Source organism: Anthonomus grandis, chromosome 5, assembly GCF_022605725.1.
Source record: "Anthonomus grandis grandis chromosome 5, icAntGran1.3, whole genome shotgun sequence".
Classification (NCBI taxonomy): Eukaryota; Metazoa; Arthropoda; class Insecta; order Coleoptera; family Curculionidae; genus Anthonomus; species Anthonomus grandis.
The window spans coordinates 25,867,789-25,895,633 of NC_065550.1; the positions used below are offsets into that span (position 1 = coordinate 25,867,789).

A 27,845-nucleotide genomic window follows, 5' to 3' on the forward strand; every position below is an offset into this window, starting at 1 on the left:
ATGCAAATTGGGATATTTAATTTTTCTAATAATTGCGATAATTAAATCTAAAACGAAAGAGTTAAAGAGATATACTCAATGTACCCATGAATATGACAAGTTTTTTCTTAATTTTTTCCTGTATTTAAGAACAATAGAAATATGTGAGATGTAGTTTCATTAGTCATAAAAAATATAAAAGCTCAAATATCTAGTTAATTTCGAATTATTAATTTAAGCATATAAAATATTGTTTTTATGTATTTTTTTACTAAGAATATATTGAATTAATTAAGATGTTTTATATTTTTTTATTTTGAGGGGCAGTCGTGAAAAAATTAATATTTTTGTTCTATAAGAGCATATGATAAAAATCACGTCAAACGTTTAAATGTTTTTATTTTGTTTGGTCAAAGTTATTAGCTACAAATTGTAGGATAGACAAGTATATTCCCGAAAATTTTTTAATTTTTGTCCAATATTATCAAAATACTATCATCTATGAACTTGTATCTCCCTGGCACTTTCAAAAACTCGATTTTTTGCAAAAATTAAAAAAAAAATCATTTTTATCGACCATAGCAAACCAAATTAAGTTTTTAAATGAAAATTGTTCGAATAACCCTAATTGGCTTAGCCATCCTGTATATTGACGAAAAATCTGCATTTAGTTATTTAATATTATAGAATAAATAATGGTATTGTATAATCAAAAAAAAAATTCAAAAAAGATACTAAGCTAACAAGGCATAAAACATTCGTAAGCAAAAAATAAAAAAAAAACACAAAATATTAAACCAAATAAAAATATATTTATTTATAATTAAATCTGACTAGTTGCTTCACACGTGTCGGCGAGATCGTGTATGTACTACTCTAAAATAGTGCCAGTGAAATAAATTAATATTAATATAATAATAATATAAATTAACATACTAAGCAGACATGCAAATAAAATGGGTTTTAAAGACAGCAACTAGCCTAAAGGCAAAAAATCAAAATATAAATGTTAAAAAAAACTTTAAATCAAATATTTTATTAATTTTAAATAAAAAAAACTTCATGCAATATTCGTTTCAATTCACGCTGTATGAAATGAAAGGAACATTGAAAAAATCAATTTAAAGTTCCTTTTTTGGGTAGCGAACAAAAAAAAAGCATATCTACTTAATACATAATCACAGCAATTATATTGCTCAAAGGCAAACATAATTATTGTGGTAGAAATGTCGGAAAAGTAACATTATCTGGATATCTACAATATTTTTCAACGTATTTTGGAATGCTTGTTATCACTAAATAATTTACAAATGTACCACAATAGATGCAATTCCTTTTCTAGCAGGGGGATTTTACCAATCAAAATTCAAAAATAAAATTCGAATGAAACATTTTTGGAATTTAACTTTTTTTTTTGAAGTTTGATGGTAAAATAAGTTTAAAAAAGAAAACATATAATTAAGAATTACTTTTCATTTTCAACGACTAGCAAAAATATAACCTTTGGTTAAAAATAAAATAATTTTTATATACAAGGTAGGTAGATATACTATCTCTCATATATACAAAGTGTTGTATAAACACAGCACAGTTTACAGTGGCTATAAACAAAAACACGCCAAATGTAAACTCAAAAGTGGTTTAGTCAAAAATTAGTGCAGATTTTTAACTTGTTACCTGCTGGTTAAATGCAAAAATGATAGGACTTACATTGCCGTCAATATAAAATATATACCCGGTAAATATTCAGGTAAAATATTGATTGATTCTTTATTATTTGTGTTTTAGTTATTCACTGTTCGCCATATCCGGCGCGTTCTATATTAATCAAAAAATTGTCCTGTCAACTAAACTATTATCAATAACAAGTCCAATGTCTTTGAGGGGACGCCCCTCAACCATTATCATACAAAATAACAAAAAAAAAAACCGACAAAAAAAACTTTTTGTTGTTGACAGCCTACTGCATATGTCACCGATTCGCTGTTTGATTGGGTGGTCCCGGTTTTAGTACCACATCGCGCCGATATGGGAGATCGGCGCTGGCGGCGCTACCGGACCCGTTTTTTGCCCACATTGGTCAGACGGTCACTCGAGCTGCTCCAAAAAGTTCGGCGATTTAAAGTATTCGGGCACAGGATCATCCATTCGCGATATGATCTTGTAAATCGATTTTTTCCATGACTGTTCCGCGTCCCGACCCTCCTGTATCGCCTTGAAGAATTCCCTGAGCGTTTGCTCCACTACGAACCTGAAGTTTGAAGGAACCTGCAACCAAAATAATATTTTTAATATCAAGTGTCTTTTTCATTTCAGTTCGGATGCTCTTTAAATTAAACCCTACTAAGAGATCTCCCTGTGAATGATCATGATCCTGTTTTTAATCTTTCTAGATCAAGTGTCAACTGTAAGTAGGTTTTAATGATTTTATAGACATAGTAAAAAATCTTAAAAGAAAAAAATGCTGTGATATTTTTGTGTAAATATCACAGCATTGTAAAACCATACTACCGATCAAGAACTTAATTATAATTCTATTAACGAAATTAATAAATATGTGCTTATGCGTACAAGTTTTTCCCACTATTTTCCCTACATAAAACTTTAGAATTAATAAAGATGCATAAATATACGAGAATCTCGAAAAACATACAAATCAAAATCAGCCTCGGGATCTATTTAAAGAAGTGAAGATGCTCTCAATAACCTTCAAACCACAATATTTTCCTATAAAAGACTCCACTGGTGTCATACTGACTACAGCACCTAAAATCATAGGAAGATGGCGTCAATACTGTGAGAATCTCATGGCATCTAAGAAGATTAGCATAGGAAACCATTCCGCTCCAGTTTCAGATGCATGGATCAACAATTCTAAAGGACGAAGTCGAGAGAGCACTCAAAAAACTTAGAGACAGAAAATCGCCCGGCGCAGATAATATTGCCGTGGAGATTTTAAAATGTACTAATCACAAAGGTATCAGATCTGTAAAAAAACTATGGCAAACGGAAAAATTACCAAAGGAATGGACGAAATCCGTTTAAATTCCAGTACACAAAAAAGGACCAAAAGATGAATGCAGGAACTACAGAACCGTCGCCCTAATAAATCACGCAAGCAAAATATTACAGCACATCATACAACAAAGACTCCAGAGCTATCTTCTTTATCTTTTATTCGAATGCAAGGTCCTGGCAATGATATGTTTTCTGGATTACAGCAAGGCTTTCGACACAGTGCACTGGAATAGGCTGTGGTACATTTTGAAATAAATGGAAGTTCTCGATCATCTGACCTACCTCATTAAACAGGTGTGATAGTTCAAATAAGAACAGAAAACAAATTTCAAGGAACAAGATGGACAAAGGCATATAGCAGGAATGCATTCTCTCCCTTCTATTTTTTAATATCTACAACTGAGTAGAGTATTTATTAGAGGAAAAAATATCTCTATCGAATCTTCGGCACGCTGATGACACTATGCAGTGGCTAATAATGAACAAGAAATTTATGATCTTTTAAGACAAATTGAACAAGTAAGCATGGAATGCGGACTGCGGCTTATTAGATCCAAATATCATTTGATGATTATAGATCGGACAGGAACGATGACGACGAACATATTTATCTAGGCGCGAAAATAACAAATAAAGGTGGCTCACAGTAGAAGATCAAATGAAGAATTGGGATAGCAAAGCTTTAGGTAGACTGGTCAAAATCTGGAAAGACAATCGTATCCGTAAGGAATGAGACTTAATGATGAAATCCCTAGTGATTCCTATTGCAAAATATAGATCGGAATCCTGGATCATAAATTCGGCGTGTCGAAGAAGAATTGAGGCGTTTGAAATGACATGCTACCGTAGAATGCTAAGAATACCATAGACGGCGTATCGCACTAATATATCTATATTAAGAGAATTTAAAATTCGTGACAAGGAACGATTATTACCAACAATCGAAGGACGCATGCTTAAATTTTTTATTCATGGAATGGAAGGACGGCATGGGAAAACTTATGATCCAAGGGAAAGTTGATGGTAAAAGAGCAAGAGGAAGGTTACCGGCGCGAAAGATCACACACAAATGTCCTTTTCACAAGTAATGCAAGAGGTAGATAGAGAATTAAGACGAATGATCACTGTGCAGCTTTCATGAAAGAGTCACGACGAATGACGATTAAAGAGAAAGACATTAAAAAACTCGAACTTCTCCAATTTTTAAAAAAGGATATTCTGCTAATAACTGCAGACGCATCTTTTTAGTCTCGGTTATTTAAAAAATCTTTGAAAAAGTATTATTCACCCAAACTTTGTACTTCTCTAGAACATATTATCTTTTTTCGGACTGTCAATTGGGATTTAGACAAAAGAGAAGCACCATACATGCTGTAGCTTAATTGCCAGCGGAATTGAATTCTATATCTAAAGGATCTTTTGAACAGTACTGTTCTGTGACGGCATGTTTCCAGTATATTCTCATTTCGCGTACTAAATCTACTGAAAATCGCGGATCTAAGATTCATTTTTCTCTTACATACTTCACAACCTTCATAAGCAAAATTTTTTTGATCACACTTGCCAGATAAACTTTTAACTTTCATGTATATTTAGCCATATTAACCACCTTGACACTCCGCAAATGAATCTTATACAATTATTTTGTATTTTTTAAATCAAATTACTGGTTCTTTCATCAGGGTCCCAATATCAAATCACCATACTTGAAAAGACTCAACACCAGTGAGTTACATATTTTTTTCTCCATACCTCATCTTACCCACACATAACCTAAATATAAAAATTAAGACAATATGCACTTATGCTGTAAACAGTCCAGTGTCAGTAATTAAAATAGTCCTGGAATATTTTATTGGGATATTCATTTAACGTCAATGTTCAATATAGTATTTTATGAACCCTACTTTTTCTATAGGAACAAGAAACATTCCAGGAATATTTCAGTTTCTGCATTTTTGGAACATGTTAGAACTAGGCTGGTGCAATAGGATAATTTTACTTCGGGCAAAAAAGCTAGTTTTCTTTAATGTCAGACTTCAAGTTTATAAATCTACTTTTGAGCTAACTATAGACAGAATATAGTATTGTATATGTTAATACACGTTCATGCCACAAAACATCTAAAAAATAAATTTATAAACTTGACTGGAAATACTGCTAAGAATGTTTAAAAGAAAACCCATAGCAAAATACTACAATGTTAATAATAGTAATAATAAGCATGTTGCGTGAAACCAGACATCTTAAAAGGCGGTGACTTTTAAGTTTTAAATTGAAAATAAGCATAAGCAAATAATAATAAAACTACAAATTAAATTAAAAAAAGTTTGCGATGTCTCGGTTTACACGAACCTGTGGGCCCCATACCTCGATGTGATTGTTTCTGTTGTAGTGCAGATTGAGCACCCGATAGAGTTCTGAGTCGCCGCCGACGTGTAAATCATCGGCGTTCTTGACTCCTTCTGAGACCGCTTGTCTCGCATACTTTTCCATCTGGATATAATAGAACTCCCTAGAAAAAAAGTCATTGATTTAATTTTAAGGTCGAAAGGGTAAAGAAGTCAAAGGAGGTATCATAAAATAGGTAAAAGGGTAATTAACTCTATGGACTGTAAAGTCAACAAATAGTACAAGTTTACAGAGTTCGAATAATATTATCTAGATTATTAATTAAATTAAAAGGTAAAAATATATACAATTGAAGGGTAGTTAAACCCAGTGGTGTAAAAGGTAAATGGTGTCGGGGTTTTAAAAGAACACCCTGAAAAAAAATTAAACAAGTTATCATAAAATAGGTAAAAGGGTAATCAATCGTATCTTATGGCCGGAAGGTCGACAAATAGTCAAAGATTTTAAATAATTTTACCTAAATTATTAATTAAATTAAAAGGTAAATAGGGAAAAAATTATAAGAAAGGGTGATAGTCATGGCGTTTGAAAAGAATATTTTCTGGAAAAAATATTGATTTAATATTTAGGTCAAAAGTCAAAAGTATAACAAAATAAAAGATTAATCAAGCCTAATGGCCTTAAAGTATATAAATTGATCAAAGTTAGAGTTCGAATAATATTACCCAAATTATTAATGAAATAAAACGTTAATTAATTCCAATGGTAAAAAAGTCTCGGAGTTCGAATAGAACTTCCTAAAAGAAATCCCAATTTAATATCTAATAGATTTAAGGGGTTAAATAAAAGAGGTAAAGTAAAGAAAATAAAATAAGTTAAAGCAAATTATAAAATCAAATAGACAAATGGGTAAGTAAAAGGTAAAATTAAAAATATTAAAGAGTCGCAAATTCAAGAAATAAAAGGGGAGAAAGAAATAAAAATAAAAGTAAGTAAATAAGCTAAAAAGGTAATTAACTCTAATTGTAAAAATCACATAGTCAAAGGTAGAGGAATTTAATTAGCGTAGTTTGAGTAGAATTACTTAAGAAAAAAATAATGTATTAAAAAACTATGCAAATGAAGCAGATAAAATAAATAATTTTAAATATTAAAAGAATTAAAAGTTCAGGTAGAATGCCATGAAAATAATTTTCTAAATTAATGATGCCTAACTTTATAGCAATTTTTTAATTAATGAATAAATAAATTAAATAGCAGCAGGAAATCAAACACTAAAATTAAATAGTAACCCAGTAGATCAACCAAAAAACTACTTAGAAAAAATAAATAATATAGCAAAAGACCATACAAATTAAATGGGTAAAGTAAATTATATTAATCATTAGATGATAAAATTAATTTAAATAATAAAAAGGTAATTAAATCAAAGACGCAAAAGTTTGGATAAAATGCCATAAAAAGAATGATTAAAATTAATGAACGGGTACAATAATTTTTTAATCAATGAATTAATAAACTAAAAGGGATAAGAGTGAAAAAATTAAATTAAATAAAAACCCAGTAAGTTAAATATAAAATACGATCGACATAATAGGTTAAAAACACCCTTAAATATCTCAAATTAATAATGGGTAAATAGCAAAAAAATAGGGTAATCAAGAAAACGAAAATTGCAAAGTCTAAGCAGTTTTATTAATTAAGAGATAAAAAAAAAGACAATAAATATAAAAATCCAATCAAAGGGTAAATAAATTAAACTAAAAAGGCCAAAAGTTGGTCTAAAATAAAAAGATACTTCATTTAAAGCTTATTGTGCAAATTTCAATTAATTAATTATCTAAAAACATTTGAAATAAATTAAGAAAATGATTAGTGCAAATATTTTTTTAAGAATCAGGTAAGTTTGAAATTGATGATAATTTGAAAAAAAAATTAAAAACTTATACGCGTTTAAGTTTTAATTTATGTTCAAAAATAATTTATTTTTATCTTATTTATTCTAAAAAATTTTTAATTTCAACTAATTATTCAATATTGCATTGCCTTTAAAATGAATAATTCTGTATGTATAATATTGTTTTTGTCTTCTATATACACTTTTTGTTATTTCTTTTTTTATACAAAATAAGACATCATGAAAAACAGCAATGACTCGACTTCGAAATAAATTAATGACTTGAACTTTCTCCTATAAGCTTTGCTTTCAAGTTTAAATAACAATCAAAAGTGAAGAGTCGAAAAAAGGCAAAACAATTAATCAAAGGTTAAATATATAAAATTAAAAAGGCAAAAAGTTGCTTTAAAACCAAAAAATAAAATAGTACATAAGTAGTTTTTATATGAAGGTAAAAGGGTAATCAAATTAAAGTTCAATAAACACACCCTGGGAAAACTACGCGAAACAAAGTTGACAAAATTGCTATTATATTGGGATTTGAGACACATATGCTTAATGCCAATATGAATAATGGAACGACAACACTAATAATTTTCTTACGACAAGCATCACATTAATAGTAACATATCTGATTAGGTGAAACCTCTAGATGCCCATTACGATAAGGTTCGGCGCTATTGCTTGATGATGTAGGCTTAAATAATTAACTATCAATCAGGAATAATCAGAGTATTCCAATTAAGGTAATTAATTAGGATGATAATTATGCGGAGAAATCTCGGGCGAGGGGGGTGTGGGGGCAGATTGTAGGTGCTCACCGGCTAAATTGCTTCCGGTCACTCAGATCGATGGTTTTTAATTGAAGAAGACCGGCCCCCCGATCGGAAAATTAATTACTGTAAAATTTACTTAGTTTTTAAGCTGCGGTTAATTAATTTGCCTTGTCAGCATTTTCTGAGATTTCTGATTAATTAAGAAAAGGCGCGGTTAAGTACCCTAATTGCATAAAAGGGCAAGAACGTATTAGGGCGGGGCACTTCACATCACATCAACCTCTCTAGCTTATGATTTCTTTTTTGTAAGTGAAAAAACTATTTATTTAGGGCACGATAATGACAATCTTGAAATAAGCAGGTGTCGTATACCGCTATTATACGTGATCTTTGAATACAATTTCTTCAATATGCGGGCTTGAACTGTCAAGGGGTCAAAGAAACTAAGACTTTCCACTTGCGTATATGCGATAAATTTGCATACGTATATGGGTATGTTTTTTATTGATAACAGTTAGTTTCAAAGCTACGCTTTACTTCCCGAAACTGCACCCTTAACAAACAAACAAACAAGAAAAAATGCACTTCCCTCATTTATATTTACAAAGAATGTCGCGACCAAATGTCCTAAAAACCCCTAAAAAGTAACTATTCTGTGAAAGGCAAAGAGGGTTGCTCAGTGCACCCCATTCGGACGAACTAATCTTTAAAAACGAGGTATAGTTTTCTCTAACGGTTTTTACGGATTTAACATCTGCCTGTGATCGTACATTGGGGACTTATTGTTTGGTGGGATATAGGTTATCTGCACCAATAAAGCCAATATATCTTGAATATACCTATATTAAAATGAATTCAGTATAAGGATTTTACAAGGTATTGAAAGAATTATAATTTTGTAAACTTGAGAATAAGCCTAATATAAGCTCTAGATTTAAAATAAATTAGTTTTTTGATTAAATTTATGAAACGCTTCCTTAGCTAATTATTCTTTTGCTCCAAAGGATTAAAGTTGAAAATTTAATTTTTTGTATTGTTTTTTAATTAATATCTTAATATTTACTATGCACATTACATGAATATCAAGGTACATTTTTAAAAAGGTATAATAAACTTTTTACTTTCGGCATACTAATTTATTCTGCAGATTTTAAATAATTAATTATTCAAAGAAAGTTTAATTAGGAATAATAAATAAATTAAAATAATAATTTAAACATTTGATTTTTTTAAAATCAGGTGGATTTAATATGTAAGTTATTTATTTATTTTGCAATATAACTTTCGATTTATTATAGGTATATTTTAAATTAATAAAAAATATAAAAAATACAAAGGAAAATTCAGAAATTTTAACAAACAATAAACGAGGTTGAAACAAAATTAAAATTAATGATAATTTGGAAAAAAATTATTAAAAAAACTCATACTCGTAAATTTTTATTTAAGTTGATTTCATTTTACTTATTTAAAAAATTTTAATAAAAAAATATCTTTTATTATTGTACTGCCTTTAAAGCAATTAATTTTGTATGTACACTATTGTTCTTTTCTTCTGTATATTTTTTATTAATTGTTCTTTTTTCATTTTTTTTTTATTATAAAATAAGGCATCATTAAAAACAATCATACAAAGTTTCTCCTATAAGCTTAAAAAATAATCAAATGGCATCAAATCAAGCCATCTGGTAGACCACTGACATTTCAAAAATATTTATCTTTTATGAAAATAATCTTTTAGTATAAGAATTAAATTCAACAAATAAATAATATAAAAACAAAATGACGTAAATCATGGTAAAATGTAATAAAGAAATAATTTACAATAAAAAAAATCATTAAGAAAAGCAAGGAAGAATTAGGAAATATAAAAATAAAAATTATAAGATTTTCTTTGTATTTTTTTGAATAAATTTATAAGGTTTACTTCATAAATTTCTACATTTTTAAAAGAGTATAATAAACTATTCGTTTTACGGTACAGCAATTTATGAAAATATTTACTTGTATGATTTTAAATTTATTGTAATATATATACTATATTTAAAGTTTATTTTTTAAATTTTAATTAATTAATTATTCAAAGACAGTTTAATAATTAAACATTTTAAATAAATTATTTAAGCAATTAAATTTTTAAAAACTTCAGGTGAGTTTAAATTTTTTACTCCATGAATTCCTATATTTTCAAGAATATAATAAACTATTCCTTTTCGGTACAATAAAGTATAAAAATTCTTGTATAATTTTTAATTTATTTTAATATATATGTATGTATATATTTTATTTAGGAATTACACTGCAAATTTTAAATAAAAAATTATTCACCTAAAAGTAATTAAGAATTATAAATAAATTAGGAAAATAATTTAGGCAATAATTTTTTTTAAAAACAACAACAGATGAGCCTAAAATTTGAATATTAATTTTTTCTCTAAATAATTTTGCAATTTAATTTTCATTTTGGCATATTTGTAATAAAATAAAAAAAATATATAATTTTCATTTTATTTATTTAGGATTTTATTGTATTTTTTAAGCCATTTAAATATAATCTAATAAAAAAAATTCTTATATTGTTGTTCTTTTTATTATTCTTTTCTTTATACATTCTTTTTGTTATTTGTTTTTTTTTCTCAATTTTGTCTATATAAAATAAGACATCATAAAACACACCAATGATTGACTTTTTAATTAATTAGAGATTTAAATTTTCTCCAACAAGCTTTGCTTTAAAAAAAATTAAATGGCATGGAATCAAGTAATCTGGTAGACCATAGATATTTCAAAAATATATTTTTTCTTCAAAACCCGATTAATTATAAGGAAAAGCAGAAAGTTTAATTAGTAAATAAGTTTATATAATTTAATTTAACGTTAATTGCACTCATTTTGAATATTTCATTCTTTAAAGAAGTTTTAATTAAAAAGAAAAATTAAATTAAGTAAATAGTTTTAATTTAAAAATACAATGACATCATGGTAAAAACTTATTAAAGAAATAATTAGAAATAAAAAAATAGATGAAAAAAAAAACAAAAAATTAATAAAAATAAAAAAATTTATAATTTTTTATTGAATTTTTTAAAATTTAAATTTAAATTTTACACTAAAATTAATTAACTATTAGTTTTTGATACCGTAATTTATTAAAATTTTTCCTTGTACTCCTCATTAATATTTTTTTAATATAACATATATTTTATTTAAGGTATATTCTGCAAATTTTAATTCATTTATTATTCAAAGAAAGTTTAATTAAAATTATAAATAATTTAAAAATTATAAAAAAATCAGGTGATTCAAATTTGTAAATTATTATTTTTTACTATTTTGTAATGCAACTTACGATTTATTATAGGAATGTATAGTGAATAAATAAATATATTATATAATTTAATTTACAGTTCATTGCACTCGTTTCAAATATTTCATGGTTTCAAGAAGTTTAAATTAAAAAATACAAAAAGTTAAATTAAGCAAATAACTAATTTAAAAACAAAATGACATAAATCATCGTAAAAATTTATTATAGGAATAAGTTGTAATAAAAAAATAGATGGAAGAAACCAATAAAGAATTAAGACATTGCAACAAATATTTATATTGTCATCAGTATTTATAGTAAATATTTCTATTGTTTGCAGTATAATAAATTATTTACATTTTATAATTAGCGTACATTACATAATTACATTTATTTTATCAGTTTTAAATTATGGTTTCTTTTATTTAATTAAAAAAAATATTTCATAGGCAATAAGTCGATTCGAACAGGTACATTTTTAAACAGGCAAAAAAATTGAAAAATGTTATAAATTTTTTTGCTGTTGTTATTTTAATCATTATTTTAATTATAAAACTAATTTTTGTCCCTTATATATCCAAAATTTAATTCTGAATACCCTTTAACCTAGTGTTACAACTTTGGATAATCAAATCCAAAAACCACTCTATTATCTCCTAAGATAACCGCCAAACACCCAACCGATCCAGGTTAATATGCGGTACGTGCCTACACCGAAGCAACAGTTGTTACCATTAATATTTTACCATAGCTAATACAAGCATATTAATTATGCATGCCCAATTGGCCTATAATTGGCATTTGAATTCAATGACATGACACTGCAATGTTTAGGTAATATAAATTCGGTTTGCCTGGCAAAACATTTGCGTTAATATAATAAGCCGGTTTAGTCGACATTATTCGCGCCTATAAACCTCAATAAAATCAAAAATATTTCTTTTTGTTTTTGGCAAAAAGCCGCTAGAAACCTTTTTCATTATAAAACAAGAATTGGGTTTTTAAAGAACCGAAGACAATACGAAAGAAAATGCAAAGTTCACGTCTCACGGCTTAAAAACTATGGAACTTCTCCGGTAACATATTCAATGCGACGTGTTTGTTTTTTTTTAATTAACAATTGCTAATTAGCGTTAACTAACTTCAAGTAACAATTATTCTAGAAAGAACTTTCAATGCCGGATTGTGCCCTTTGTCTAACCGGGATCCAAAGGGCCTGACGATCTTTTCCCCCCCGCGTTTTTTTTTTGTTAATTTTTAATTTTTAAAAGAAAGTTTACGATTTTAATTTGAAAATATATATTGTGCCCGCGGGATGGGATGTTTTAAAGGGAACTTAAGATAATAGCAGCTCGCCTTTTGTTTTCTACTGAACTGGTACTTTTCTCCTTGTTGTTTTTGTCACTAAGAAATGTTCGAGATAAAATGTTTTTATCATCATTGCTCTGTTGCAGGTGTAAAATTGGGAAAATTATTTTTTTTTTGTAAATATTTGTATTTATTTTTATTTTAACAAAAATTTTTGTTGGCAATTTAAAAGCATATAAAATAATAATTACAAAATGGAGATTATGTTACAAGCCCAAGTTTTAGTTATACCATCAGGATTTTTCTGGGTCCTAGGTTCAAATCATCGTACATTTTCTAAGTTAAGCTGAAAAAGCCGAAAATTCAAAAAAATTGTAAATTTCTTATCTGACGCTATTTAGAAATTGCAAGTTGAAGTAAATTTATTCATTTTAATTCATTTTCATAACTCTTCTCTCATAGATAGTTGCCAATAGAATAATTAGCATATTTAATATATCGAGCTCCCCACGCTTTTTCAATTTTATAATGATTTTTATTTGAGGTAATTCGTTATGAATATTTGTCCGACGTTCTACTACTGTAATTAAAACTGTTTGTATTTAAAAATTATTTTCTACTTTTTAGTTCGATTAGCAATAAAAGCGTGATTTTTTAGTTTTTTAAGCTATTATTTATTAAACCTGTTAGTCCTAATAAGGTTAATGAAAAACTGTTATCAAATTGTCATTGTCATCGGTCTTTGATACGTATGCAAAGTTTCAAGTTGATCAGACCTTTAGAAACCAGTGGAAACTAAGCTCAAAGATTCCGTTACATATGTACATAGATAAAACCAGAGCTAATATAAGCGTGTAAAAAAAGAAAACCGCGGAACACAAAGGCGTAAAAATATCAAGGAAGAATATGAGGTAATTGCATTATATTAGTAAACTTTCATTGAATAACAAAGCTTTACTAAGGTATTTTTTTAATAGTTAATAGTAAAATAATTGTTAAAGCTACATTTTTCCTTAGCGCAACAAATTATTTCGAGATCAGGAACACATTAAAAAAATTAAAGTAGTGTTCTGTGATGAATCTAAAGCATTTAATTGGGTGGATCACATAATTGCTGTCGAAATTATAGAGATAATGGCTTTTAGGGCTCTTTTTTGGAATGGTTCAGATCCTACTTAACAATAGAAGGTCAACTTTTGTCAACAATTGTTCCTCACAGTGTTCTGTCTTGGGACTTACCAACCAATAAAAGGCAAGGTGACAATGTTTGCAGATGATCCACGATTTAACGACACCATTTTATGACATTAGACAAATTTAACAGATCTCAATATGACTTGAAATAATTAAAGAGTAGTTTGATGAAAATAAACTCTGTTTTAATTCCTTGAAAACAAATGTGTAAATTTCCAAGTATTCGGTGCATAATGTTGTGTTGAACAATAAGCCTATTCTAAGGCACTACCGATGGGCGTAATTTTGAAGACTATATTACCAATGTGTATAATAAGGTTTCTTCTGGTTTGTATGCTCTAAGAGTAATTATTCATAGTTTAGACTTTCATATAGATTTCACATAGTGGTTTATTATATATCTTACGAAGTGCAAGTTTTATATTCAAAATTCCTAAAAACGAAATTATAAGAGACAATTCTTTTGAGACTAAGCTCACTTACAGCTTCACATATGGGTAAGAAAGTTTTCAATCAACTATTTCTTGAAATTAGATCAATAGACTGTCCTGTTAGATTTAAGAAAGCTTTAAAGAAAATGTTGGTGTCAAAAGCTTGTTACACCCTGGACGAATATCTTAATGTAATTATTTGAAATTAATAATCTATTTCTCTTTTATTTAATTAGTTTGTGTATTATAATTATAATAAGTTTTATTTTTTTTATGTGTATTTTATTCCCACTGAACGACTTTTTGTACTCTGTAATATTTGTATATTATTAGGCTTATTTTAGCTTATAGCAAGTCTTTGTCGATAACTTTTTTTGTGAAAATAAAGCTAGTTAAAAAGAAAAATGGTAAAAGAAAATAAACCGTTATTTAAGGCAAAAAAAGCTACCACGAGAAAGAGTTTTTTTTTTATCTAAGATATTAAATAACTACAGAAAAATTAAATAAGTAGTTTTTGAATTTTTTTGCTTTTTCTGGTACAATTTCCAGAAATATTTAATATTTTTTTTAATGGAATTTAAATAAGCATCAGATTGCTTGACTTTAAAAATACGTCTAAGGAAAAAATAAAAAATAAAAGGTTTTAAAATTACTTTTTTGGATTTCTTCAGAAAAAATATTTTCTGCTAATAATAACTAAATTAATTATTACAAAACTTAAATTTGATAATCTTTTAATTTGTATCTTAAGATAATTAGTTATACATACGTCTTCTTTAGGCGCCGTCTTCGTTCCGAAGTTTGGGTATCATCAAAGCTATGTGTATTTTTAATACTGAAGATCTAAGCAGTTGGCAGTTGTTGCAATTAACGTTCTTTAGCCATAATTTTTTATCTAATAATTTTTCCTGGATAATAGTTTGTATTTATATCCTCTTATAACATGCCCCAAGTATTGCAGTTAGCGCTTCTTAATAGTAAATATCAATTCTTTCTATATCTGCAGTCTTCGCCAAACCGCCTTATATGTTACTCTCTCTGTCCACGATATTTTTAGTATTCCACTGTACATCTACATTTCAAATACTTCTATCCTCTTGGTATCGATCTTTTTCACACTTCAATTCATTTTTCTTCATTTTTTTGCACTCTGATCCTGACTTTTTTAGAGCTATCATTATTTTCATTGATAATCATTTCCAGGACTATGTCAAGGAAGTTTTGTGGTGATTTAAATACCAATATAATTTTTGTTTTGTTGATGTTAAGTGATAATCCGTATTCGTCACTACATTAAACTATTCTGTTAATTAGTATCTCAATATATTCTAGAGTTTCTGTAATTATAACCGAGTCATTGGCATATCTTAAGTTGTTTATTGGGATGCCATTTTTTTTTAATACCTATATTTTGCTCCGAAAGATTAGGTATTAAATCGGTATAAATAGGTAGAAAATCTAGTCATTTTTAGTTTTAGTTTTAGAAATTCAGTGCAAATATATTATACATACAAAATGTTTCAAATTTGAGGCTAAAATACCTTTTGAAAATTTAAAAAAAAACGAATATTTTCGAAGTAATTTGACATTATTTAAAACTGTAGAGCAAAATTACTACCACCACTTTGTAGCCACTTTTCACGTTGATCTAAAATTGATGATACGACGTTTTAACTTTAATATTTGTTTTTAAGGAAAAAAACACTTTAAAAAGATATAGATTTTGAAAAAAAAAAGGAATTTAAAATATAACGTAAGCGTTGAATAGAAGTCCATATTTTGTAGGAGAATGTGTATATAAAGATTACAAATAGAGGAAGTCTTTATCTCCAAGAAAAATGCATGTAGGTCACTTAGGTAAATGTATTATGCATTTCGGCTGTGTAGCCATCATCAGATACTAAAATAAAATACAGGTAATTCAAGGCAAATTTTAAAAAAGAGCTTATTCGCTATAACAATATAGATTTAGAACTTACCAGAACATTACAAAAACTTATACGTTCACCAAATAAAACAAAAATTACCCGTTATCAGGAAAAAAAAACAACAATAAATAAAATAATTAAAATTAAACACATAGTACAATAAGGTAATAATACAACATCTACGATTTAAAATATAAAATTTATACTTAGGACGATACAGATTTCTGCATATTAAAAGAAGGTACTATAAGGAACTATTGTATATTAGCGTTGCGTTAAAGAAAAGATTTTAAATTTTGACTAATACAAATGTTATAAGATGAAAGAGAGATTAAAAAAATAAAGGTAAAAGTTATTTTCTAGGGCTAATTAAATTAAAAAAAGCGTAAACTGTCAAACTTAGTTTGCTCATTAATGCATGTGCAGTCTGGGGAGTTTATGGCCCTATTAATTTCAAATGCTTCCAACAAGTCCAACTGTAACCCTTTCTCACAAACATGCAGAACCTCAGTGTTCCAGACTCTAATATGTGGTTCGCAAAAGGAGAATTGGTATTGTTAATAAAAGTATTTTTATTTCGCGTGTCTTTAATGTTCGTTGACTCTAAATCTAAAAGTTGACTTCAATTTTCCTTCCGCTTTGGCCGACATAACAGATATCACATAATGGGTGGGAACAAGTTAACTTGTAAACTCCAGATCGGTGTGTTATCGGTATTTTATCTTTAGTGTTTACTAAATGTTTTGCCAAGTTGTTTTTGGTTTTAAAACAAATATTAGGTTTAGTGACAAATTCATTGCACTTAAAATACTGTGCGACACTAGAAGAGACGTTGCCAAAGTAAGTAATAGATCGATAAGATCCGAGGGTGTTGGGTTTACTGAGTAATGGTTTATTAAGTTTTTTTGAAATTAATATCGTTTAGTGGAATATTGAACAATCTATGAAAAAAACAATTAAAAGCGGCAAATTTTTGGCTAAAGGGATGATTAGAGGTAAAGGGTATTACTGTATCTGTGGCTGTAGGTTTACGATATATTTGAAATTCAAAATGGTTATTGTGATTAGTGATTAAAAGGTCTAAAAATGGCAAACTTGATTCTTTCTCTAACTCATAGGTAAACTGTATGTTGGGATGAACAGAATAAATGAAATCAACAAAGTTTTCTAGGTCATCTTTGGTTCCATTAAAAATAGTAAAAATGTCGTCTACGTAGCGAACCCATGTTTTTATATGTTCTTTAAATAAATGGTGTTCCAAAATTTGTTCTTCTAGTTTATACATAAACAGTTCGGCTAAAAAAAGTGATAAATTAGAGCCCATTGCTAATCCAGTTTTTTGTTAAAAAAAATTATTTCATATTAAATTATCTTCTCATATTAACTCAATTTAGGATAACTACGTGTATCACCCGTTCCTGAAGGAAGACACAATCGGTATGGACATAAATTAGAAAACATCTTAATATCGAGGAAGGACACAAAGACTTCCCCTATTTGTAATCTTTATAACGTAAGCCTCCTGCGTAAAATAAGCATAAAATTGTGAAAAATTTTGGCTTGTTTTTTATAGTGTTGCTCACAAGCTCTGGGATCTTGATGAATACCATCACTTTTCCATACATTTAGTATAAGAACACATTTATCTATTTATCCTTTAAATAATGTTTAAATGCAATTATTATAATTAAATACACTTTTTTTTTGAATATCCATAGGCCTGTGAATACATAAAATAATGAGCAAACGAATGATATGCTTGGGTGTGCAAATTCACGGGCATATTATTGTCACTCAAAATATACATTTTCAACGGGGCCTATTAAAACATAAACTATTTGCTCCGATTATTTTGCATTTCCAGGTTTATCCAGCATGTTATAGGCTTTTGCTGACGCAGCTAACTTGCACGTTTTCGGGTATTTCAAATGAAAATATCTACTGGAAAAATCAATATTTTCACGCATATTGTTAATTATGCGGTTATTTTTTAATTAATATAAAAATGTTGCTAATTAAAGCTGCTTATGTTACCACCCCCTCTACACATTTATAATTAGTAAATCTTATGGAAAATACCACACACACACAAACAGACAGTGGTGTGTCATCTTTAACCCCAATTAGTAACCTGCTATATTATTTAAACCTGAGCGGCAGTTGCGACTAATTTAAAATATACGCTAAGGTTACGAGAAAAGAGAGCCAACCCCAAAGAAAGAGCTAAATAGCACGGAAAGAGACGGGAGGGAAAGAAAACGCCTACCAACGCTAATTAGTCTCAAGATTTTAATTAAGTTATTTTTAATTGAGCAGTGGTTTTCGTTAAGGGATTTCCGTATTTTATTAAGGTGCATGCGTTAATGCTGCAATGAGCTAATTACAAATTAAGACTTTATTTACGTTTTATGCACTTCAGCTTACTCATTATGACATGTGTCCCTTAAGGTGAGACTCTTGACGTAGCAGAAATCATTACTTCATTGTTTTCTCGCATAAGATTTTCAGAAAACATAAAAAAAAGGACGGAGATCCATTAAACTATTAGACTTCTAGGTACAGTGTTGCTCTTTCCCCCGCAGTCCTAAAATACCGTCATGTGTGTGCTTATTAAGGGCGGTTCAGAAAAAACAAAGGCCCTTGTTTCATTTGCTTGTTTTCCATGCATGCCTGTTTGTTGCCTTTTAAATCAAACCTGGTGGAAAAGTTTTTTTTATCGTTGTTGCTAGATGCTGACATATGAGGGGGTATATGCATTTTTTTCTTTGTAGTCTCGATTTTAATAATTATTTCGTTTTTGATAATCGATCTGGCATTTTCTTATAATAAACGTCACCTGTCGCCATGACAAATAGAAAAACCTTTTATCGCCAAAAAGCATTATGTGGTTAAACGGCTTATCTTGCCATATGTGGCTACAATAAACCTAAAGATGATAACAAATACACGCCAACCTGTAATTTCCTTCGATGTATCGCCCTAATCAATTTCGAGGATAAACAAAACGAAGTTCATAATATTCTTTGGCGAAAAATGGGGTATTGTGGATTAATATTCTTATCTTATCGCAAGTTATACAACATCTGTTTTGTTTAAAAGCTTCATTTGGGGATTTGATACAAGAATATTATTAAGGTAATAAATTGCAAAATATACTGAGTAACTTTTTTGACTTGATTCATGTCTTAAATATAGAATTTCCTCCTTCTACGCTCTTCTTAAAATACAATAGATCCTAACAAAAAACAAGTTTAACTACCCCAAAATTTTTGCAAATCATTCATTTTCCCATGCACAAAAAGTTAATTTAAATACAGCAAAAATATACCCACATCTCTAGTACAGCTTCCAGTTTTCTTAGGGGGCTCTCACAGCCCCGAACCCTCTTTTAAATCTTCTAAAGTTCCCACAGGTAAATCACAATCGTCTAAACGGTTTTCTTAAAGGTAAAAGACGTTACGCCCAAACAAAAGGAGTCTTGGCAGCTGCTGCCTTTTTGATTTACCCTCCCTTTTCCGTTTACTTTTGCCTTTCACAGAACGTCTTGGGAGACGTTCCGGTAACGTCTTAAGACGTTGGCCACGCGTCTTTACCGCCAAAATTTCCGTTTTATGAGGGGTTATAAGGCATCTGTTTCCACAAAAGGCAATAAGGCACGAGACGGGTGATTCGGAAAGGTGTTTGGTTTCTTAAGACGTCCATATGAAATGATATTTAAGTTTGTTTTATAACGTTTTTTGTGTGATTTTTTAAATAAAATCAAGATTCGGGTTTTAAAGTTGAATAGCATTAACTCTTTTGCTAAAATTTTGTCAAAAAAAAAAAAAGAGATTATTATTTAATGCAAAACGATGTGTTCTCCTTAAACTCGTTGAATATACTAATGGTAATAAGGAAACAATGCTTGGAATGCATATGTAATTTAAGAAATGTTGAACAGTTACGTTGTTCACATGAAAATAATATTGTAAATTATTGTCAGAAAGAACTTTCATCCTACCTTTCAAATCAAAAAGTATGCTGCACTACACGCGCCCTTAGAATTTTTCAACCATTTAGTTATATCAATAAAAAAAAGAATTAGTAGAATTGAAGCTAAATGAGAAACTTACAGAGAGTGGGTCAATATAAATACGGTCAATCTCGAGTGGAGTCAACAAAAAAGTGAAGCTAAGCACATATTTCCCTGGAAAAAAAAATCCAGAAGAGTTAAATCTGTAAACTATGCAGTTTATTCCTGATTGACTAAGATTAAGGCTTTTTATAACATTTTGTCATAAAAAAAGCATATTGAGTTAACTTTCTACTATGGAACAGCTTGATTTTACGTAATAGGGAAATTTTTGCATTTTTAATATACATATTTAATGAAAACGAATGCATTTTGTGAACAATTTTGTTAATATGTTCTTTTGAAAATGGATCTTTTTTATAAAATTTTGTAGTGCAAAAAGCTTGTTTTATTAAAGCTTTACTATCGAAAATCTAATTTTTAATTACAGTCTATTAATCTATCTAAAACCTCAGCTCCTAGGTATATAAAAAAATCTATTATACCTCAAGTAAATTATTGTATTTAAAACTTATTGAACTTAAATTAAATTAAGTATATCGAACGGTATCGTTACAGATTTAAGTTCATATTTCTTTTAAATACGTGAATAAGTCTATTTTCTTCTTCTTTTCAATAATTGTTGAGCGTGTGAGATAAAAATTTCTAAATTGATTTTTGCTATAAGTGACGTAATACCCAATATAATAAGTAACTCAGTCTATTTTTATATTTTTAATATATTTAATGAAAATTACAAAATTGACTGGATTATTTTAAAACTGTTTTAAAAAAAATATTTTATTAAAGATATACTAAGGAATAAACTTTTATTAAAATATATGCCAATGTTTGTATTTTATAATATATTTAATGAAAATGATCCATTTTTCTAAAAACGTTCTCCCGAAAAATTGAGCTTTTTTATTTTTATTCCATTTGATCTTTTATTTAATTTTTAACAAAAATAAGGTGGAAAGAGGCATTTTAAATCAATTGAACCAGGGTTTAAAAAAAATTTCAACTGGAATTAAGGAAAAAAATATTTTTTTTATGACACGATTTAATGCATATTATACTTTTTTATGAATATAGTTTTTTTCAATTTAAAAAATTTAAAATATGACTTTTTTGCCCTATCATGCCCTATAGTATGTAAAACAATTTTTATATAAAGTAAGAAAAAACGGTTTGTATGAGTTTTTGATTTTTCTATGAGAATTCTAATGACGGTTTTTCTTAAATAAAGATTATATATTAAGTAAACAATTTTTTGTATCTTACCTGGAATTTTTATGTCTTACAACCAAAATGAAATTTTTTGTTGCTCATTACATATTTAAATATTTAAATCGTATTAAACGAGAAATTATTATAAATTGTGTTTTTTTTTAACAATCTGTAATAAAAAGAAAATTAATTAAGTTATGCATTAAAATAGTTAATTAATATTTGCAATTAATCAAAATTTGAGCAAGTTTACATTCTCATCTACTTAATAAAACTAAAATTAAAAATAAGCCTAAAAGTAAATTTATTTTCAGTTTATGTAAAAAGTGTATCATAGCCATTTAAGTTATGCATAATAATAAAACTATGTTTCATTACCGACTTATAGAAATTTGTATTATTACAATCCTTTAAAAAAAAAAATATTGATTTTGGTAAACAGCTTATCACAACCATTTAAGTTATGCATAAAATGAATGTAATCAGTATAAGTTCTTATCCTTTGAAGACAAAATAATTAATTTTTCTTAAAAGATGAATTACCCAAGAATTGGAGAACGTAATTGTATTTTCTTTAGTATTGGAATAAAAAAATATATTAATATATATATATTTTTTAAACTTAAATGTAAATGCCAAATACAAAAATTATAGTTATAACATCCTGTGATAAACTGTTAACACATATTCACAAAAAAAATGAAATGGTATCAATTCGGGTTAGCCAAAGGGCCATTCTGCATAATAACTTTTAAAATATATATTTATTTAAATTTATTATTCTCTACTTATATTTATATTAATAAAGTTAAAGTAATTTAATTCGGTTTAGAAAACGGCATATAATATTCATTTAAGTTATGCATGAAAATCGATATTAAATCTTTATAATTAATAAAACTCAACTTTCATTTGTTGTTTAGTTGATAGCTATCAGAACGATGACAGTTTAAGACATTAAATCAAGTGAATACCTGTCCACATCAGGCCTACCTCAAGAGTCACTTTTATTTGATATTTTTATTTATGATGTGTGTGTCAGTCTTAACTCACAGTACTTCTTTATGCTTATGATCTTAAATTCCTCTTTCAAATAAATTTAATAAATGACTGCTCAAAACTCTCAAAAATTATCTTTAAATGTTGATAAGTGGCAAGTTATATCATTCTCATTAAAAACAAATCCACAGATAACTATTCTATAAATAATGTAAGATTATCTAGACCAGACCTTTTTCAGGATCATGGACTGACATTTGATGTCAAGCTATCCTTCACCAAGTACAATGAATCCATAGTATCCGAGTCCCTCAAGACATTTGACTTTATCTCCAGACTATGCTATAAATTTAATAATAGCTACTCTTAAAAGTCTTTTTTTTCCTTGATTTCTAGGATGGAGTGGGCATCGATAGTCTCGTCATCTGAATATTATCAACACGTTGAGGATCTTGAGAAGGTTTAGAGGAGGTTTTTAAAGCTTCTATACTTTTATTTAAGCTACTGAGTGTCGCGAGCTATTATACAAAATTAAATTTCTAGTACTTCACCAATCACCACGTCAACATTTGTTATTCTCTTTATGTAGAGTTCGCACAAATAAACTGCAATTTTTTTCCTATTTATGTCATGTGTACTACACATACCAATATTAATAGGCTTTGATATTACGTTAATACGTTCCTTACAGAAATTAAAATATTTTAGATATTTACTGCTCATATTCCTATGTTATTCTAACCTTCCCTTACTGTCCCAATATATTATTTTGTTGTATATTTATAAATATTGTTAAAATTTGTTTTAGTAAGTAAATGAATTATTGTTACTTGATTAATACCTTGAGATTTAGTCTCCTGCTTTGTAATTGGGGTTATATTGTTAGGAAGTGTACTAAATACAAATTCTGAGCCAGTTTATATTCTGTTTGATTTACTAAAATTAAGATAAGCTTTGAATGTGAATTTATTTTCAGTTTAAGCAAAAAGTGCATCATAGTCAGTTAAGTTATGCATAATTATAACATTATATTCTATTACCGATTTATGGAAATTTGTATTATGATCTTTTCTAGCCTTGGAAAAAAGTTAAGATTGGTTTTAGTAAAAGGTGTATCACACCCGTTTAAGTTATGTATGGAATCTCAATGTTTTAGAATAAAAATAACTTGTATGAAATATTAAGGTAAATAGATTCTTATCATTAAAAGACAAAATATTCAATTTTTTCTTAAAAGATGACTTACCTAAAATTGGAGAACCATTTGACCAGCTGGGCAGTGTTGTTTTTGTTGAACTTGATGTCTGGGAAGTACATTTTTAGGACCGCCGAGCTCGGATACCGAACCCAAAAGAACATCAGTTTCGCTTTTCTTAGGTGCATCGGCGTCAATGTTGACGAGTGCTCGGGAGTTAAGGAAATATTTGGCTACAGTGGACAAAGAGAAAAATCGTTGTACAAAACCACTAAGGGGTATATATACTTTTCACTTAATTAAACGGTGAGAGTCAAAGAAAAAAAAAACACGTCATAAAGTTCAGGAATTATTAATGGACATGTGGCGAAAGCCCATCAATTTCTGGCTAACAAGACTCGATTAAGTATAACCTTAACTTTTTCTTTCATGCTTGTTCAGCACGTGGAAGTGCTCTCACGCTATCCTTTAACAAAAAATAAAATAAAAAGTTTGCAACTTGTAATTGACAGTGGGCGTATAGCTACTTAAAAATGATTTTTAGTAAAATATCTCCATAATTTTCAAACAAAAGACCCTTTTGTGAATATTTAATTGCTTTAAAACCGTCCGCTTGTGTACTTCTTCCCTTTGAAATCGCGACGTTATATTTATTCTGAGCCTATGTAATTCCGCCTAGGATTTTATGGCTTCGCTAATAAGGATTTTATTTAGATTTCAGTCGGTTGAAACCGTCTAAAGAGACCTTATATCACGAAAAAATCAGTAAAACTTAACCCCCAACCTGGACTCTTAGGCGCGCGGCTTTATAGGAAAACCCACAACTGAAAAGATATAAATCGTATTTGTGTTAAAAGAATAAACCGTAACCTATTAAGCTTGAGGTTACAAATCGGCCCGGATTTAACTTAACCACAATCTGATTAACATTCTTTACAATATTTTAATAAAAATGTTCAACGTACATGGCAAGAAGAACTATGCAAACTTTTACTATAATCAGCACTGCTTTTGCATAAAAAGGATATAGTAGGTTGCATTCCGTCGTACGAGATGTCGCCCGAGTTACAGTCCGAGTTCCGGTCTCCGTTGTCCATGCTGAGACCACCGGAGGGACCGCGCATGTGCCCGTAATCGGGGGAACCACCGTGCTGGGCGGCCGCCAGTAGCGCCGGGTGCAACAAGGTGGGGGGATGGTGAACTGGCGGCGATTCTCTCTCCATCTTGTGCATGCGAGGTGGTGAGGAGGAGGCCTAAAAACAACATAATAATTTGATAATCGTATATACTTCATAAAAAAGCATAATATGAATCATACACAGCATCCCCAGGCCTAAAGAAAAATACAGTTTAACCTAAATACGTTAGAAAGTATAGAAACAAGATCTACAGCTACTAATACAACCGGGACAGCAAATAAAAATGGCCACAATTAGATACAACTTTTAAAAATCGTTTACAAAAATAGTTAATAAAGCGAACGCACATCAAATCAAAAAATTAGAACTAGAGGTATAAACAGTTTTATTTTACCAAAAGCCAGAATTCAACACCCACAGGCTCAAAGAAAGTCAATTTCATTCAGCTAATTGGGTTCTATTAAATCTTAGCTCTAGTGATTTCCATTTTTTTCTATGGAGTCAAGTCTAACGCTTTTCTTACACAAGGTTATATTCTCAATGGAAAAAAATGGCCAGAAGATGTTGTGCAAAACCTAATTTGGTTTCAGCTATATGTGAGTTTTTAAATTTGTCTTCTAAACTGAGGTGTTCACGAACCCTAGTAGAAACCCATCTTTTAGATTGGCCTATGAAAATTGTATGATGTTTTTTGTCTTTCCTATAAACTTCAAATTCAATTTGATCATTTTTACGGGTCAAAAGTCCAGGTGAATTGAAATGTTGGGGTGTAAAGAATTAACAAACAAAAGATATCGGCAAGCTAATTAATCATCACTACTATGCCATATTATAAGAATATTATCGTATCACTTATAAGTTATGAGGAAATTGGAAAATGTTTAAAAAATACATCACTTAAAAAAAACTAAGCACGACCCTAGCTGTTTTAGATATTTTAAATAAGTTATTCTTGGTTTTATACTGTCTGTATTTTTATTTAGGTCTGAGGATGCCGTGTACCATAACAATTTTTAAAACTCATCCAATTAAACGCGTAAATAAGCAACTAAAAAATAAGTGTGTCGTGTCCACTTTAGTTATGCATGAGAGGGAAAGAACATTGGTTTGTAGCAACAAAGATTTAAATCAAGAAAACGTTTCAGGCATTAAAAGCAATTTCTCATTTCATACAAGGCAATTGATGTAATTTTCTGTTTCCCAAAGAGTTCTGAGCTCTTACAGAGTAATTATGTATGTCTTACAAGTATTTAAGTAAAATCTATATTGTTGTGATGAATTCCTAATCAGATTCAGTAAATATCCATTTGGAAAACGCTTAATTATCAATAATATTCTCATACGCTCAATTATTGAAAATAATTTTATAGAATGATCGAAGTTACTAGAAAAATCATGTTGATTTTTATTCAACTATGATTTTCATCAACTTTTTAATCAGAAATCATCAGTGTTTATTGCAATCACTTATGATTGTTCTCGATCAAAATTTTGGTCACTATTTAAAGAAAAAAAATGCATTTTCGCATTTATGCAAAAAAAAATTTTTTTCAAAAAATCTTAAAAGCCTGATCAGAACAAATAAATTTAATTATTGGAATCAATGACTCCTAAGTACCCTAAAAAATATATTAAGAACTTTGCATTAAAGAGAAGACTTTTTTTTTGTATACCAGTATTATAACTATTTAATATGTAACTATATTTATTTCATGCTTTTATTTTGAATTTGGGTGAAGTCCACTTATATTTTTATCGCTGTAAATAATACGTTTTTCTTGGTAGTTTATAAAAAAATAATTTTCACGTGAACTCTGAAATTAAATATAACTTATTCTTATGTATTATTTAAATGTCTATAATACACCTCTTGCTTAGGCTAATACAAATTTCAGTTTATTTTTAATATACAAATTTGAGTAGACCCCAGGAGTACAAATTACCACATATTTTATTAGTTGTACTTATTTAATATGCAAAATGGCTCTTCCGATTACTAGATTTATTACTATCTGATTTTTAGATTTTGTGAAAATACCATGTAAATTTTAAATTCGCAAATTGATAAATTTTAAACTAAGATAGACTTTACTTATGTTCATTTAAGTGATGGACGAGAATGCTCTTAAAAATAATTTTATTACAAGCTTATTCAAAAATATGGCTTCGGCTTTATATCCTAATTTTTAGAGGTTGCTTTTGTAGTCATTCGGAATGCCTTTAGGCATTTGACGTAATTTTTGGTTATCTATTTAAGTTATAAACGAGCATTGTTTAGTCAAATGTGCATCATATTTTCACAAAAGAAAAAAAATGAGATGGTAATAAATCTGGTAATCTGAAGGGTCATTCTGAATATTACATATACAACTAATGAAATACGTGTATATTAAAAATATACAGAGAAACAAAGAATGTGTAATAGTTTAGTCACTTTTCTATTATTAGAAAATGGAATTATGGTCTCGCAATCTAATATTGACGGCCGAAGCAATATTTTTACGCAAATTTTTATTAACAAATAGTACTATTTTGGTTTTCTTAAAGTTAGTGCCTAATTTATGTTCTTTTGAGTAGTTCGAGATTAAATTAAGTTTAATATCCTACTTTTTCTCAACCAAATCATCGTCAGGATCACAGTAATGAATAACCTTTGTATCGTCAGCATACTGGTGAATTTTTGATCATTATAAAATACTTGGTAAGCCTGACATGTAAAGAAGAAATAAAAAGGGGCTAAGGATCCTTATAGCACCTGTGAAAAGTTTTAAATGAAAGAAGCAGCTATGTATGCGTACTTTCTGTGTAGATCGTGGTTTATGACATCAAACGCCTTTTTCAAAAATATTTTGTCATATTACTTATTATATTGTCAATAATATTCAATAGTGTACTATCTCGTTCTAAATCCAGATTGATGTACAGGCCGAATATTATTAGTTACTAGGTAAGTAGAAAGCTGTACATAAACCACTCGTTTAATGACGTAAGAATACATTTAAAAGACTCACTGGAGGCAAATCCTGAGGATTTTGAGGATT

At 28.6% G+C, this 27,845-nt stretch overlaps 1 protein-coding gene across 7 annotated transcripts in view; it reads right to left on the bottom strand.

Moving 5' to 3' along the window:
• Positions 1-771: 771 nt before the first annotated feature.
• The window catches only part of LOC126736637 (homeobox protein prospero), a 169,993-nt gene continuing 142,919 nt past the window's right edge, over positions 772-27,845 (bottom strand). For 5 of the 7 annotated variants that reach the window (XM_050441091.1, XM_050441092.1, XM_050441095.1 and 2 more), the window contains 4 exons: positions 24,631-24,918; positions 23,717-23,898; positions 5,353-5,512; positions 772-2,247 (listed from right to left, as the gene is read on the bottom strand). In XM_050441091.1, coding sequence (XP_050297048.1) covers positions 2,068-2,247; positions 5,353-5,512; positions 23,717-23,898; positions 24,631-24,918 — 810 coding nt within the window. In that variant the 3' untranslated portion in view covers positions 772-2,067. The remainder of the gene's footprint in view (positions 2,248-5,352; positions 5,513-23,716; positions 23,899-24,630; positions 24,919-27,845) is intronic. The other 2 variants (XM_050441093.1, XM_050441096.1) reach the window with 1 other exon arrangement.